The 16,923-nt window shown below is 31.7% G+C and overlaps 1 protein-coding gene across 1 annotated transcript; it reads right to left on the reverse strand.

The window, feature by feature from the left end:
- Positions 1-570: 570 nt before the first annotated feature.
- On the reverse strand, positions 571-4,531 carry LOC114188955 (BTB/POZ domain-containing protein POB1-like). Its single transcript, XM_028077634.1, has 6 exons — positions 4,267-4,531; positions 3,413-3,538; positions 2,161-2,282; positions 2,024-2,087; positions 1,626-1,905; positions 571-1,515 (listed from the first exon to the last, which is right to left on the reverse strand). Exons 1-6 carry the CDS (start codon positions 4,529-4,531, stop codon positions 708-710), a joined length of 1,665 nt encoding a protein of 554 aa, XP_027933435.1. The 3' UTR covers positions 571-707.
- Positions 4,532-16,923: the final 12,392 nt, after the last annotated feature.

A 16,923-nucleotide genomic window follows, 5' to 3' on the forward strand; every position in this document is an offset into this window, starting at 1 on the left:
ATTTGAAAAAGTCATTATTCTGAGGAAAGGTTAAAAGGTGATATACCTGGAACTTATTCATTATTTGATTATCTGAAATGGTTGATTGAGAACTTGATTCCAATTCCATATCCTAACAAAATACCAAATTTCCACTTCATTCCTTTCGTTTCTAGCAAGAGATAGAATAGGATTTTATGTCCATGGATACCTGGTGAACCGCACCAAAAATGCTTTTCTTATATCGTTAACATTTATTCCATAATACACTTTGCTCAAACTCTTCCACCACGCCTTCTTCATCATATACACGCTTTTTTTAATTACATCTAAATATGTGTTTTTGAACTAATTTATATCAGAAAATATATTTTAAAAGATAATAATATTATCACCCTTGATTCCCTTTTCATTTATTTCATTTCTTCAATGTCATTTTACCTTTATCCAGCAAAAGAAATTATTTAAAAGTACATAATTAACTTTCTTTTTTGTTAAAATGAAACCACCCAAAAGCAATATATTGTATAAACTAATCAAACTCTTAGGTGAAAGAAAAAACACAAATCTGATCATTCATTTGATCTCATGTAGCACTAATCACCTAATACACATTATCTCGGTATTAGCCAATATTACAACAAATTAGCATAAGGATGAGAAACATGAAAAAAAGATTAAAAAGCTAGGAGCTAAAAGAAAATAATTTACAAATATGAGAATCCATGTCAATGCCTGATGGTAAGTTCAGCTCTAAGGTGGAGAATACCATTGATAAAGTATAAACTATCTTCAGCCATGAATGTTGTCCATGGAATAGCAAACAAGTTTCTATATCCAACAGCTTTTCCTCCTGTGAATACATAATTTCCTTTATACTTGCTAACAAATTCCTCTGTTGGCCTTGACCTGGCAGCAAACTCATAATCAATCGCAAAGCTAGTTGAGCCTTTTTCCTGCATTCCTAGAAACAAACCAAAGCAATGGAAAGAGCTTTGTTGGTCCATGTTGCAGTGTGCTGATAAGAAGAACCCTTGTCCACCCAAATGGAATGCCTGAGAATAAACTCGCCCAGATGGGAACAAATTCGCACACTCTTCCCTCTTCAGATCCAAATAAACCACACATTGTTGTCTTGGAAGTTCAAATTCCACCACCTTCACAGGGCGATACTTATATGCTCGCTCCACAAAAAGTCTGTAGGAAGCAGAATCGGCAGCTAGTATCCGCTGGCGATGAGGAGCCTCTGCCTTGAAAAAAAGCGCTTCAAGAACAAGCTTGGATGCAACATTTTGGTCGAAGTCATTACACGTTAACACTTTCTTAAGCTTTCTACAGGTCATGTAAGGGAAACGAATTAAACGAGCAAGTTGTGTACCCAAAACTTCTCTCCTTTCATCTAGTTTTGGGTACTGTGTTCTAACCCACTTCAACACAAAGTCATATACAACATCCTCTGATGCAACCTGGAGTTCATCACTAGATAATATTGCTTCTATTCCTACCAAAGGCAAGCTCAAAACCTCCTCCTGATACCTGCTCGTACATCAAACTTATCAATGATTAAAATCAAGAGTTCATATATAACGTCAGATATAGTTTATTATGTCATGCAATTAAGTTACACAAAAAGGGAAAAAACTTACTTTGTTATATCTTTGTATCGATCAACAAGATACTGCTTTGCTGCATCGGTCAATGGTTGAACTGCATCGGCCATTAAGACACTAGAAGGAAGCTCAAGGTAAAGCAATGCAGACTCGGGTGTCATGGGTATAATTCGCAATAATCGACTACAAAACTTCATGCAAGAAGCAACTTCGAATTTGTCAGCGGCCATCAACACATCTAATATTTCAAGGGCTGAAGAAACGTTCAAGGTATTGCTATACATAAAATTTAGAAGTTCCATAAGAGCAGCTTCCTCTGCAATATGCAAATGAAACTCGACATTTATACGGTGATAATTGGACAAAAAAACTATGATAAATATATATAATAAAGTAATGTGTGTGTATATGTATATGCATATTAATATTAATACCAGAAACATTAATTCTCAGAGTGACATGTCTCTGCTCTGATTCCTTCATTCCGTTTGAGAAAAGCTGCAGAATATACATAATTCAATATATTTTTAGCATAATTTTTAAAATTAATTTATAAAAAATGTTTTTATACCTTGTAGAAGAAAGGACTTTTAGCTGCCAAGATAGGAGAGCTGATGTGTAGTGTTCTAACTCTCACAACTGTAGAGCAATCCATATTCCAATTTGAATCATTGATATTTGTGAGTTCATCACCTATGTTAATAATAACAAATTCAAATCATTAAGAAGAACTCACAACTTCAAGGAAATATATATTTTATTATTGTAAGAAAAAAAATTCATTTTTTTGTGTGATTGTTTTTGCTTGTTAAGTATATGACTTCCTGTACATACTAATTTATGTTTTCAAATATATGTTTTTTTGAGGCATAATTATCTTATGCATTCAAGAATTTCTTTGAGAAAACACTCGACTTTCAAACCAAAGAAAAACAAGATTCAATAAACATTAACAGATGAAATCAATAAATAAATAATACGGAAGATGTGGGTGGAATAAATAGCATTATACAAGTTCATCCAATTTTTCATAGTAATTATAAATTTTAAATCATGAATTGTATCGAAACTTTAGATTTTTGTGAAAATCAGCGTGAATAAATCACATTGGAGGATTATGTATTCTACCTAATGCATGAAAAAAAAACTAAAATCATGTCGTACAATCATAATGGAGCATTATTATTCATACAAATGTAATCGGATTAAAAAAAATTAAAACACTAAGCGACCAAGGAAGTATGCTAATGATAATAAGAGAGATTTGTAGTTGTCTGTTGAAAAACTGCAAAACGTTAAACTACAAAGTAAACAATGGAAGAAGTATATTAAGAATCATTAGGATAAGTGAAACTTCATTTCTAAAGGGAAAAAGGAAAAAACAAGTTTTTTTTCTATTTTTTTGTTCTTGGAATCTGGTTTCAACACTAAAATAAATCAGTCTTTATTTGTTCATGGTATCAGAAATTGCGACATCATTTGCAATTTAGAAATACAAAAATCCCATAGAATACCATCATACTTTTCTCTTTAGTTAAAATTTAAAATATATAAATTTGAATTTAGGTTGTGTTTGGTCTCAGACAACTTTGCTCTATGATCTAAATGCTTAGAGCAACAATAAAACCAACGGTTTGCAAAAATATAACATAATTATAGTCAATCGATAAATTAATATGTTTCATTCACCCCTTGACGTAAGACAAAACCATGCAATAAGTACAATTGATGTCGTGAATAATTTGATAACCATGGTACAATATATTTTAATAACTATCATTAAAAAGTTAGATTTTAGAATTTTTTTTTTAATGTTCAAATACCTGAAGAGGAAGACTCTTCACCCATAGCAATTGCCTCTTCATCTTGATTTTCAGGGGATATAAAGTCATCCATATCAGGTTGATTCTCGTTCAAAATTTGCTCGTCGGGCAAAGTAAGATCAACAACTACAAGCGAAAGAGAACATGTGTAATGAATGACAGGAAAAAAGATTAACACATATATAGAGGAAAAAAATACATGTGCGTAATAAAAAAAGTTAGTTACCTTGTCTTCTATTGCAAGATACAAAGCTTATTCATGAGGCTTATGCAAGTAAAAAAAAAAAAATAGACTTGTAACAAAAAAATATAGAGTGAAAAAAAGGCTTCCACTTCTACAGGAATCACAATACTTTTTTTACTCATTTAATTCCAAATAAGTGAAGTTTAATTATTTTTCACAATGATTAAAAAACAACTTAATTACAAAAATAATCAAACTACTTTATCTTTACATTTTAGTCACCCTATCCCGCATTTCATTACGATATTTTTTCTTTCAGTCAAGTTAGAATAAATAATGCATCGATTCTTTAAAAACTTGATATTGCAGTTATAGTAGTACAAGTTTACCATTGCCTATAACATAATGTGAAACAAAATGGTGTTAAAATGCATTTTTTTTTCATAAATTAAACGTGTACATCATAACGTAGCCCAAATAAGAAAAGTTCAAATTTTAGAAGATGAAACGACATAAACAACAAGAAAAGGATATTCGTAATTTCCAAATCAACCAGGGTCACGAAATCAACGCCAAACATTTTTTTCTTTTTATCTCTTAATGTTGTGTTTTCCCCCAATTGGTTTGTGAAGAAATGAAAGAGAAGAAATGGGGAAAATAGTGAATATACCATTATCCTTCTTGACATCCTCACGCCTCCTTTTGCGGTGGCGAGCCCAGTCGAGAATTGTGGTGCAACCCTCAAAATTAGGTGAGGCCTCCTCAACGAGGTCATCCATGATTTCAATGTGAAGGATTCTGTCGGAAAAATTACTATCGTTGAACGCGAATCCAAAATCGGCATCGGAAGAGGAAGCACTGCGAGAGTAATCGGGAGAGGAGGAGGACTCCATTGCCGTTCCTGGATCAAAAAAATCCAAATTGAAATCCTTCATCCTCTAACCCACACAACACAACCACCCCTCCTACCTCTGCAACTGCAAGCAAGCAGAGAAAGGAGGAAGAAGGAAGGAACAAAAAAAATGATGGAGAAGAGAAGTTACATGCAAACTCAATGCAATGCAAGCCCTATGTAAATGAATGGTTGTGAAGTAAAACAAAAAAACTAAGCATAATATATTTCTATTTATTTTTATTTCATTAACTTTTGTTACAACAACATAAATCCACACGTTGTGAGGCAGCTTGGCATGAATAATTAATTCTGTTTGATTTCATATTTTAGTTTTTTTTAGTATAATACTTGTTAAATTGTTACCTCTCATGTCTTCACCCTTTTAACTGAAATTATTATTTTTTTATATAATATTTTGTAACTAAAATATTATGTATTTTTTATGTGGTTGACTTTTATGGAAAGGAAAAATGTAGATGTGAGTTATAAACATTTTTAATATGATTATTTACCGTTATTTATATCCCATTTCACTATCTTAAAGATGCGTTTTTTTTTATCTTGTGGTATTAAAAAGTAAGGATATGTTTGGTTTGTTCTTTTAATAAAATCTTCTTAGAAGAAAATGAAAGGAAAAAGTAAAATTAATTTCTTTTAATCTAAAAGAAATATACACACAAACCCATTTTCATATTGTTTTTGGGATTTTTTTTTTTTTTTTAATTTTATGTGAATTCATTTTTTAACTAATGACTTCCATCTTCGTTCATCTTTTTTCTCTTAAAACAAAATATCTCTTAGACTGTATTATTTACAGAATGAATTTTTTATGCAGCAAACTGACGTGGAAACATTTATTTGAGAAATATATTTATCTATAAAGTGAAACATGACATTGTTTGGTAAATATTTATTTAAGTTTACATATTAATACGTATAATTTGATATAAATTTTATAGAAATATGAACGAAATCTTAAGACTCGTAACTTTTAGAATTTGATATGAATTTTGTAGAAATATTAACTTATAAAATCTTAAAAGTATAGTAAAATTTGATATGAATTTTATAGAAATACGAATTTATGAAATTTTAAGAGTAATAAATTATAGTACAAAATATTATAAATCATATAATATAATTATAGTATAAAATATTACGTATATCCAAAATTTCAATAATTATAAAAATAATATATATATATATATATATATATATATATATATATATATTTATATATATAAAAAGAGAGATATGTTACAAGAATTTATTATTTTATATAATATATATATATATATATATATATATATATATATATATATATATATATATATATAAATTGTAACAAATATAAAATATTTTTAATATCTTAATTTTAATTTTCTAATTCTAAAATATTAACTTTTAATATTTTGAATAAAAATTTTAAAATTACAAGATTTTAATTTGTAGTATATTTGAGCAATAAGATAAGCTTTTTAAACGGTATCATATAAAGAATTCAGTACACATTAACTTAAAAGTAATTAAACCAATTCATTAAGTTAGAAAGTAACGTTTTAATATTAATTGAATTAATTATGATACAAAGAAGATAAAAATGCATTCTTATTAAGAGGAGTATTTAACAATTTCCCAGGCTAAAGTTTCTGTGTCTTTTACTGGATATAGGCTGCAGCCTTTATCAATATGGGTTTGATTTAAAAATTTGGCCCAAAAGGCTAAGACAATCAATACACGATCTTCCAACGCCAAGCTTAGGCAAAGAGGGGAATGGGTAAAGTCCTCCTACTTTAAATTCAAGATGCTTAATGAATATGTAACATAAATACAATAGTGATGTAAATTTAAAAGGTAATAGTTTTAATTTTTTTTATTCCAATTAGTTAATAACGATAACTTCAAAAATAAAATTATTCCAAAAAGATAAAATTTACAGGTTTGAAAGTATACCTTATTACTCAAACATGTGAGAACCTTCTCTGCCGCCACTTCACAAAAACAGAACTCACTCCCTCTCCCTAACACCATCTTCTTCCCTTACTCCTTCTCTGCCTTCTCTCCACCAAATTCACCCTAAAATTTGTTGCAGTAGGCCTAATCCTCTTCCTTGTTGCAGAATTTAGGGCTGAAGCAAGATCAGAATCACTTCCCCTAAGCTGAGTCTCCCTTTCCTACGCGTAAGTCAACTTGTATCCCCCTCATATTCTGATTTTCGAATTCTAAGTAATTCCAGCATTCTGGATGGTAGTAGAATATGTTCTCACCAGTTGCAATTATAATTCAGTGCCTTAGGTGGGAGTTTGAGGTATTCTCTTTGGTTGAGGAGTCAATCCTAGTGGAAATTCCAAAGGTGGGGGGAGTCAACGAACTTTTACCCAATTCAGTTAGATTATGTCTTGATAAGTCTGAATTGCATGTATAATTAGTCAATTGATGATCTAATTGTGTGATTATTGTTTGTTGATGATCTGGGGATGAATCCACACTCTTGCATGTAAGAACAGGCTTGAAAACTGATATTTTCGCCTGGGCGAGTGACTCTCGCCTGAGCGAGACTATCAAGGAAATCACCCATGTTCTTGCGCGAAGTCTCGCCTAGGCGAGCTGGAGTCGCTTAAGCGAGAGTTGCCCTCGTCTAAGCGAACCAGCCTAGCCTGAGCGAGAGTTCGCTCGGGTTTTTAATTTTCGCCACTGTTAGAGTCTCGCCTAGCCTAGGCGAGGTGGACTCGCCTGAGCGAGACGGTCTCTCGCCTAGGCCGGATTTTCTAGCTTGGGCGAGGGTCCCTGCAGTGGATGGCTTGGAGTTCTGTTTTAATGAGTGAATTGTGTAACATCCCTAGGGAATATTACTTAAAAATAAATATTAAAATAAATAATTGCATTAATAGCCATCTCGATAAAAATCCCAACGCGGGAAAATTTCAATTTATTAAGATAGCGCGCCAAAACTCATAACTGAATTCATAAAATGTTACAAGTTCCCAAAATTTGCATTTAAAATATAAAATACATATGAGTAAAACTCTAGCTCTAATCCCATGCTAGCCCTCACTCCGCCATCTGAACATCCTCAGCACCACTTGTATCAACATCTGCTCCCGTGTACGAATCACACGATCATCGCCAAACACAAACAGAAAGGGTGAGCTGAGAAAATAAAATAACAAGCATATAAACACAAGATAGATCGTTTACCCATCTTATTCATTATCTATAATTCTTGGCCAAGACCCTAACCCCAAGACTTATCAGTCTCCAAATCATACAATTTGTTAGCCTTGGACTCGGGAATTTGATGCTCACACGAACCTGCCCGCTCGTGGTCCTGCCTCTACGAACCTCCCCGCTCGTAGTCCTGCTCTACGGACCTACCCGCCCGTAGTCCAACACATGTGATCCACCAGCCCTCGTACCTCCCCGCACGTGGCATCTCTCAACGTGAGCACGGAACATACGAACCTACCTCGCTCGTATCCCCACGTGAGAGTAACTTGATATGAACCTCCCCGCTCATATCATCACATGTCACACCATCCATGAACCTACCCGCTCATGGCACAGCATGTCCCGATCCAAGCAAAGCATCATTGTCAGTTAAAACAACACACCAGGAAGCAAAGAACAACAACGTTACCGCCTGGCTCGGCCCACTCGCCACCAGGCGAAACTGTTCCAGACCGCCTAGCGGTATTCACTCACCGCCAGGCGCTAGCGTTCTCCCAGACCCATTGTTTTCTCGTCACCGCCTGGCGGAGCACACCGTGCCACCAGGCGCCTGCTCAGTGCAAACTCTCTCACGCTAAGGCTATCGCCTGGCGGTTATCAACCGACCGCCAGGCGCCATACCAGAAGCCTCCAGCAGCTGATTTTTGGCACACTCACTGATTTTGTTCCTACTAGAATATTACCATAAGTATCACTCTTCCTATTCATCAGTACATTATGCAAAGTTACCCAACCATACCACAATCAATGGAATTACTCATAACCATACTCCTATGTCTATATACTCCCCCCCAAGGTAGCCCAAGCAATATTGATTAACTCCACCCTCATTCTGGTTTCCTGGCTAACCTCTTGGTGAATCGCAGTACCTATACTTCCCTTCCAAACTTACTATCACGCCTACAATGCACAAATTTCTTCCAACATCATACCATAAGCTCTTCTATTTCCTAATAACAGCTGCATAGTACATTTTCCCGTACTACCCTCTCCACTCAATTTGCTTTAGCACAGTACCACACTTACCTACAATCTTACCATATTATGTTCATACTATCAAACTTAATTCAACTTCCTTAATTCTATATTACAGGTTATCCACATATCACAGGTTTATCAATATATGTCTAAAAGCATCACTCACCCCAGTTGTACTCAATCCCATTCCCTTACCCTTCTTTCAATCACGCAAATGTCGCATATGCAACCGTCGTCGCCTGGCGGCAAGCAGTGCGCCGCCAGGCGGTACACCAGTGCTCTGCAGCTACACAGGATCCTCCATTTCTATCACGTACTCAACCCATTTCCCCAGTTTCCATCCCGACCAATTTCAATCATCAAGGAGCAACCATACCCGCACTACATACTAGCTTTCTACTCTCAATTTTCGTTTCATAACAGCGACTCTATATTCACCCTCGTGTGCAACCTAAATCAATTCCCACAAGATCATCCTTCAACCCTTGCCATCCCGCAATTTGATCATCCATTTCGGTCCAACAAAGATATCCCATAGAACCCACTAACACCAATCACAGAAAACCTATACACACTTACACGAATTGCAATAAACATCAACAAAGACCGCGAACGGAGTCACACCGCCTGGCAGGAATTCATCGCTGCCAGGCGGTTCAAACCAAAACAAGAACCAGCATTCATCTCTGATGTGCCGCCTGGCGGTGGGGATTGAACCGCCAGGCGATTTCTGGGAAAAACCCAGAAACTTCAACGAAACAGTGCGCAAACAGACAGGTTTCATGCAATTTCGATCATGAAGTACGATGTAATTGATAAAACTAAGGAAAACACGCAAAGCAACTCCCCTTACCTGGAATTCGCGCTCCAAAATGAGATTCCCACTCTCCTTGCACACCTTTTCCCTTTGCTAAAAGAACCACTCTTATTCTTCTCTCGCTGGCCCCCTCCACGCACCAGAATTTTCCTTTCTCGCTCTCAAAGTTCTTTGCGCCTTTCACAGACTGAGTTTTCCTCTCCTTCTCTCTTCTCTCCCAAGCTTAATGTGCCCTAATTATTCTCTATTTTTCTAAAACGAATTTTATTAAATAAAATGTGATTAAGACCATTCAATGGTTATCACCCATTATTTTTCAGCCCCCTCCTCATTGCCTCTCCAGTATCTGCTAGGTTTCCCAATCCTTTCATATTCATGCTCAAAGGAACTTTAGCAAAAAGAAAACTATTTAGTTCTCAACAAGGTTTGAACCCATACTCATGCACATACCAAACCAATGCCAAACCATTCAACCAACACATGTTTCATGATGACTCCCACAGTTTTAAGGATTTATCATCATCCCTACGCATTCACTATATAAACACACAAAAACACATAATTTAAATAACACCTAAATGGCACACATAGGACTTGAACCCAAGTCCTCACACACAAGAAGGTACTCTCAACCACTTGAACTAGTACTTTTCCACATCATAGTTCTCCACATTTATTACTTTGAATATTCTCATTACCCGTCCTAATTAAATAATTAATTAAATAACTATTTAATTTTTCCGGGTCTTACAAATTGATATGAAGTGTTATAATTATGTGTAGATGCTCTCCTGTATGCTTGAAATGTGCTATAACTTAGTGAAAATTTATGATCCGTGAAAGATGAGAAGTTGTGTTATAATGGAGTTTCAAGGGAAATTCATAAGAGTTTGTTAGTGTGTGTAAGGACATGAGGAATCCGTATTGGTTGGCATCCTGAAACTCCAATAATCATTCATGCTCACGTAGAGTAGAATGGATTATGTCGTGAGGAGTAGCAGAAGGTCCTAGTCTTTGGACTCGATAGAGCCTTAGACGCGAAGGGGATTTACCCTGTGAGAGGTTGGGTGATAACCCCTTGTGTTCAAACTCTACAGAGTTTGGGAACCTTCACAGGTGCAAGCCACCAAGAGCTCCAATGTCACTTACACAATCCGGATATTGAGTCTAGAATTTTATGTATAATTGTGATATGTTTGTGATTGATGTTTTCGATATGAATTGTATGTTTTTCGCTCAAATCTCAGTTTGCTCACCCTTATTGTTCATGTCTGCTTTCTTTATGTTTCTCCTTGCTATGATCACCCACTATTGGTGTGAGCAGGGCCGAGTCCAGATGGTGATGTCCCTCCCTCTAGCAGGAGCTGAGTGATCGATGAGTAGTTCTGTGATAGAGCTGAGTGATCGATGAGTAGTTTTGAGATGTTTTAGTTTGTATTTGAATACCTATGTTCTTCATCGCAAATTCATAGGATATGTTTTTGGATGACTGTATCAACTATATATTTTTTAGTGCTGCTTTCTTTACTATCTGCTGTGATTAATCATAATATAATGTTTTATTTGATAGTTTGAAAAACTATTAAATGAGATGTTACAATATACACCTCTATATTTCTTTTTTATCTAATCTTCAACACAATTACTTAAAAAAAAATTAAAAATCCTGAAAAGTTTAACAATTAATACGTATTTGGATTGTAATTGAAACTCACCAAATGACTTATAGTTTTAATTAAATCATGTGTTGATATGTCTGGGGCAAAAATATTTAATATTACTTTTCACTTTTTAATAAAGTGAATTCTAATTTTACTTTTTATTTTCTGTTTACGAATCAGGCTTGTACAGAGTAAAAATATTGGAGAGCACATGGTAACACGTTGATGAAAGTGACGCGTGGCGTGGGTGACTTAAAAGAGTTATCTAGAGAAACCAAAATCTAGGTGGTTCTCAGCTGGCTACGCAACCTCTGTTTCATGTTGTCCCCGCACAGCCTCGCAAACCCCACTTATTTTTCTACGTTTTTTAAATTTAAATTAAAATTTTACCACACTGTAAAAGTATTAAAGATTTATTTCAGAATTAAATATATTTTTATATTTATTTTTTAATAAAAATAAAAATTAGTTTATTTTTAAAAATTTTAAATCAATTTAATTCTTTATATTTTAAAATAAGTAGATTTACTTTTTTTAATTAAATTTTGTTAATTTAACATTTTAAATACATTTTTTCAGTTAAAATTAAAATAAAATTATGTTTAGATAAAAACCTCAAATGTTATTATGAAACATTTTTAAAATATTAAATAAATTTAAAAAAAATTGATTAAAATAACTAAATTTTCATATTTAAATGACTAAATTAGTATAAAATTTTAAAAAATAATTAATTTTAATGTTATTAAAAATTAAAAAATCTAAAATATATTTAACCATTTATTATATTTATTATAACTAGACGGTAAATAAAATTTAATAAATAATTTTAATTGTTTCATTGGATTTTCTTGTAAGACTTTCTTGCTAAGTAATTAAGTAATGAGTTAAGAAAATTCAATAAAAATTAGGTGATAATGCATTAATTTCAAAGGAAACAAAATATTGAATCATATAAAAGGGTTTTATCGAAGGTAGCTTAATTTGACAAATATATTATTCTAAATTTAGTAAAAAGGGTTAAATTTTTATTTATTTATTGCTAGGTATTAACTTTTTACTTGAACAGTTAAAGTGAATTAGGTGAATTTGATTATATTGAGCATGGGGCTTGGGTGGCAAACACAGTGTGATTGTGATGTTGGAAGGAGTGGGTCCCAGGGTTTGGTTTTGGAAGGAGGACACGTGTGAATGAGTTGGAATAGAAGGTGGAAACTGCTTGTTGGTGAGTCAATGGACAGATGTGTCAGACATCACACATGACATGGATCGCTACAAAATTCTATACTATATTTCTCTGTCACCATTTTCAACCTTCCATATGTCAAATTCTTATGATTCATACTTTTTTATTATATAATAACAAAATAATTTGATGTGGTTTTCTTTTTTACTTTAAATAGCTAAGATAATAATATTAGCCTTATTTATAAAAATGAAAACGAAGTTTAAGAAAACATAAAAGTAGTCTTAAAGGTGAATTGTTTTTTCTTAACTTTTTACCAAGAGAATTATAAAATATTTTAAAAACGTTTCTTTTTTTTATTTTTAGACTGATTAAAATAATTTATTTCAACATATTTAACGTCTGATATTATTTCAGACTTGAATTTTTAAATAATTTAAGGATTAAATTTGTTTTTAATAATTAATTTTGCAAAATTTAGAAATTAAAAATAAATTTAATTTATAATTTAAATATGTATATTTTTTAAAAGTCTTTGAAATATATTTAAAATTAATATCCTGATGGAAATATACTAAATTTCAAGATGAACAATAATTGAAATGCAATAATTATCTCATGCAATCTCATTAAGGAATAATAAAAGAAAATATTAAATTAAAACATCGTGTATGAAGATTACATCCTAAGATATTTATGTTCATTTTGAGAATAAAGTGTATGTATACGCTTCCAGCACGATGTTTTTTTAATAAACTTATGAAATATTGTTTTAGAGTGATCGTGAGCTTTCTTTGATAGACTTGTTGGTAACATTTTACAATTTTTTTCAACTACTTCATACGTCTTCTACCATTCAGCTTTCAATTGTGTTGACTTGCTTCGAAATATCACAATATTCATTATACGTATCTTTATTTTATTTTTAAAATTTTTATTTTTGTTTACCTTTACGACTGCATCGTTTTGAATCTGTAATTATTATTAGACGAAAAGTTTATCTTCTTTACAAGTAAACCTAACTTTTTTATTGTTTTTGAATTATTTTCTTTTGTTGAGCGTAGAATCACATGATCCTTAGTAAAAATCAAAAAACAAATGACGCATGATACTCAAATGATTGGAAATGTACTCTCGAGAATGGTGATTGATTCAATTTTTAATTCAATTCACATCTTTTTTTTATATTTGAATAATTGAATCAAATTTTCGATCTAAATCTATTTAGATCTATTTTTTCAGCAAAATTAGTTTAGATTTTTTTTAAAATTTAAATCTAAATATTTGGATCAAAATTTAAATTAGTTTAAATATTTGAATCAAGTTCAAAATTCATAATCCATTTTTCATAAAAGAAATTTAAATTTAAATTTCTAAAACTCACGTCCTTAAGGTTGTTACGATACAATTTGGTTAGAGCTGTTAATTTGGCCAAACTCACGAGGCTAGGGCCAAAAAGCCCACAAGACAAAAAAGTCCCGCCTAGGTCGACAAGTCGACTCGTCTAGGTCGTCGAGTTGGCCCGACATGGTCAAGTTGTCGTGCTGGCCCGACCTCACACGGTCGATTCGTCGAGTCTGCTTGGTCCGTTAAGATCATCAAGCCTACATGATCCGTACAGGTCGTCTAGCACGACTCGTCCGAGTTGTCAAACCGACTCAGTTTGTCCTGGTTGTTGGGCTGACTCAGTCTGTCTAGGTCGTCGGGCCTGCTCGACTCATTATGATCGTCGGGCCTACGCAGTCCATACAGATTGTTGAGCAAGACCCGTCCAAGTCATCGGGTCAGCCTAGTCCATTCGGGTCATCGGGCCCGCTCGACTTTTTCGGGTTGTCGGACCAACCAACTCGTTTCGTTCGTTGAGGTCGCCTAGCCTGCTCGTGTCTTTGGGCCTACCCAATCCATTCAAAGTTGTCAGACCCGATGACTCATTTGAGTCGTCGGGCTTGCCCAACCCGTTTTGGTCGTCGGGCTCACCCGATACTTCAGGATCGTCAGACCTACCTGATTTGTACAGGTCATCGAGCAATGATCGTCTGAGTTTGAATTTAGCCTAATCCATCTAAACTTTTAGCCTAACTCAATTAAAATTTTAAATTGAAAATTTGGATTATCCATATTTAAAAATCTTAATTTAGATAATAGATATCCAATCCATAAAATATATAAAATTTAGATTATATTGAAATCCAAATCTATTAAAATATATTTTTAATAAAATAATTTTTTAATGAATTTAATCAGGAAAAAAATGAATTGGATAAAGAAAATTAGGTATTTTGTCATTGTTAATTATTTTGTGGACTTATACCGTGATAATTTGAACATGAGAAATTGATATAAAAATAAATAAATAAGATATATTTTGGGTTATTTTATTAGTTTAGTGAAAACGCGGGAATTTGAGGATTTTAATAAGTTGATAATTTGATATTAATTTTAATTAGCCAATCATTTATTTGATTCGATCCTTTAGAAGAAAAACTTGAGGATTTGGCTAGGGCTAAAAATATAGCCAACCCAAGACAAAACTTTAAAAGCGTGTAGAATAGTTAAAGAAATTTAACGTAAAACAAATAAGAGAAATGTGATAACATTGAAAAGAACACCATCCAATTATTTTATATACTTATATAAAAATTATCCAAATTAATTACTTTTTCTATTTTAATTATTCGCAGTAGTTTCTACATTTTATATACTCAAATGATACCAGTAGTTTTTGTATAAAATTATTTGAATTAAAAAAAAAATGTACCCACTTGTTTAGATTTAGTATTTATATTTATATATTTAATTTAATCACAAAATGAGTAGTAGTTATAAATTGATTTTATTATTACAGGCGCATAAAATTTTTGAGTTAAGATCGATAAAATATATATAATTAATTTTTAAAATTATTAAATGTAAAATTAGAAAAATAAAAAATATATAAAAATATTTTTTATTTAAAATAATTTTAAAATAATAATAATTAAAGATAAATTATTTAAAAAGTAATTAATTTTTAAAATAATAATTAAAGATAAAATTAGAATAAACACTTATCTCTTTATATAGTAATGCTCTTAGATTGTTTCATCAAATTTCTCAGAATTTTTAAATCGCAAGCACTTAAATCATGATACGTAAAACACACATTTTCTCTGTAATTGGCCCTTATTTTTAGCATTAGTATTAAAATAACAGTTAGTTATATACAGTAATTTTCATGGTAAACTACATATATGAAATAGCTGGATAATAAAATATCCACATTTGTAATTATTCTTATAAATTATTGTGGATAAATATTGATTTTTGGGTCAAACCCCTTTAACGGCAATAGTTTCCTCCGTAATTGAGTACGTTGAAAATTGGTTTTAAATCCAGATTGTTTTTTTTTTCATATTTATTTTGACATTAAAAAAATGCATTTTAAAAGATAAAACAATCAATAATAATTATAAATATTATTGAAATAAGTGGGTTATATACAACACCGTACTTAGATATTATAGGTTGAGGGTGAAAATACAAATAAGATCTTTTAATTTATATATTTCAAAGAAATTTGCAATTCAAAAATAATACATTTTATTATATTAAGTGAATGACACAATTTTAGTAATTCTCAAACAAATTTACGATTTGTTTTATTCCATCACTTTTATACTACCATTTATATATATATATATATATATATATATATATATATAATTTTGTAAAGAATATTCCATCACATAAATATTCATGTTTCGATAACATAGTTAAACTTTTTGTTTTTTTTTTCTTTCAAATAAAAGACAAGAAATGTTGGACTTAAAAAAACAAATCTGTACTTTTTTAATTCATCGTATTTGAGCAAATCGACAAAAATCAATCATATTTTATATAATTTTAATCCATTTATTATATATTTTTAAACTATTAATATATGTTTGTAACTGAGTTTTTTTTCACTAAAGTCTTTTAGCTCCTCTAATATTAATTATCGATATAATTTCATTTTATCTTAAAACTTACATATATTTTTTCTTACTGGTAGTACACAAACTTGCAGTTCTATTTTTTTGATAATTTAAAATTTTATTTACATTTATTTATTTTGTTAATAAATAAACACTTTTATATTTGTCACCATATATTTATCACCGTTGACACTTCACAGCATGAGTAAATTGAAAATTAGTTTAACATCTATTTGTATTTATAAATTCACCCGTAGTAGTTACTGTAATATTTTTAATCATACATACATTTTTTAATTTCAACAAACATATTCATAAAAAAAAATCATATCAATTTTTATTATATAATTAAATGAAACTCTGCCTCTTACAAATCTATTAGTACAGAGGATAACAACTTTTGCTCAGGATTCAGACCCACTACAGAGAGAGAATAGAGTGTTGTATAATTGATGCTACTTTTTATTTCTGGGATCTCATTAGCCATGTATATATGATTCTGCACCTTTCAGTTCCACCACCAACATCAGAATAGAGTTATGAAGAACCGGTTAAATTAATGGTGAAAACATGGCAGTTTCTGGGTATTATTATTAACCATGAAAAGAC

The sequence above is a fragment of the Vigna unguiculata genome, chromosome 6 (assembly GCF_004118075.2).
Source record: "Vigna unguiculata cultivar IT97K-499-35 chromosome 6, ASM411807v1, whole genome shotgun sequence".
Lineage (NCBI taxonomy): Eukaryota > Viridiplantae > Streptophyta > Magnoliopsida > Fabales > Fabaceae > Vigna > Vigna unguiculata.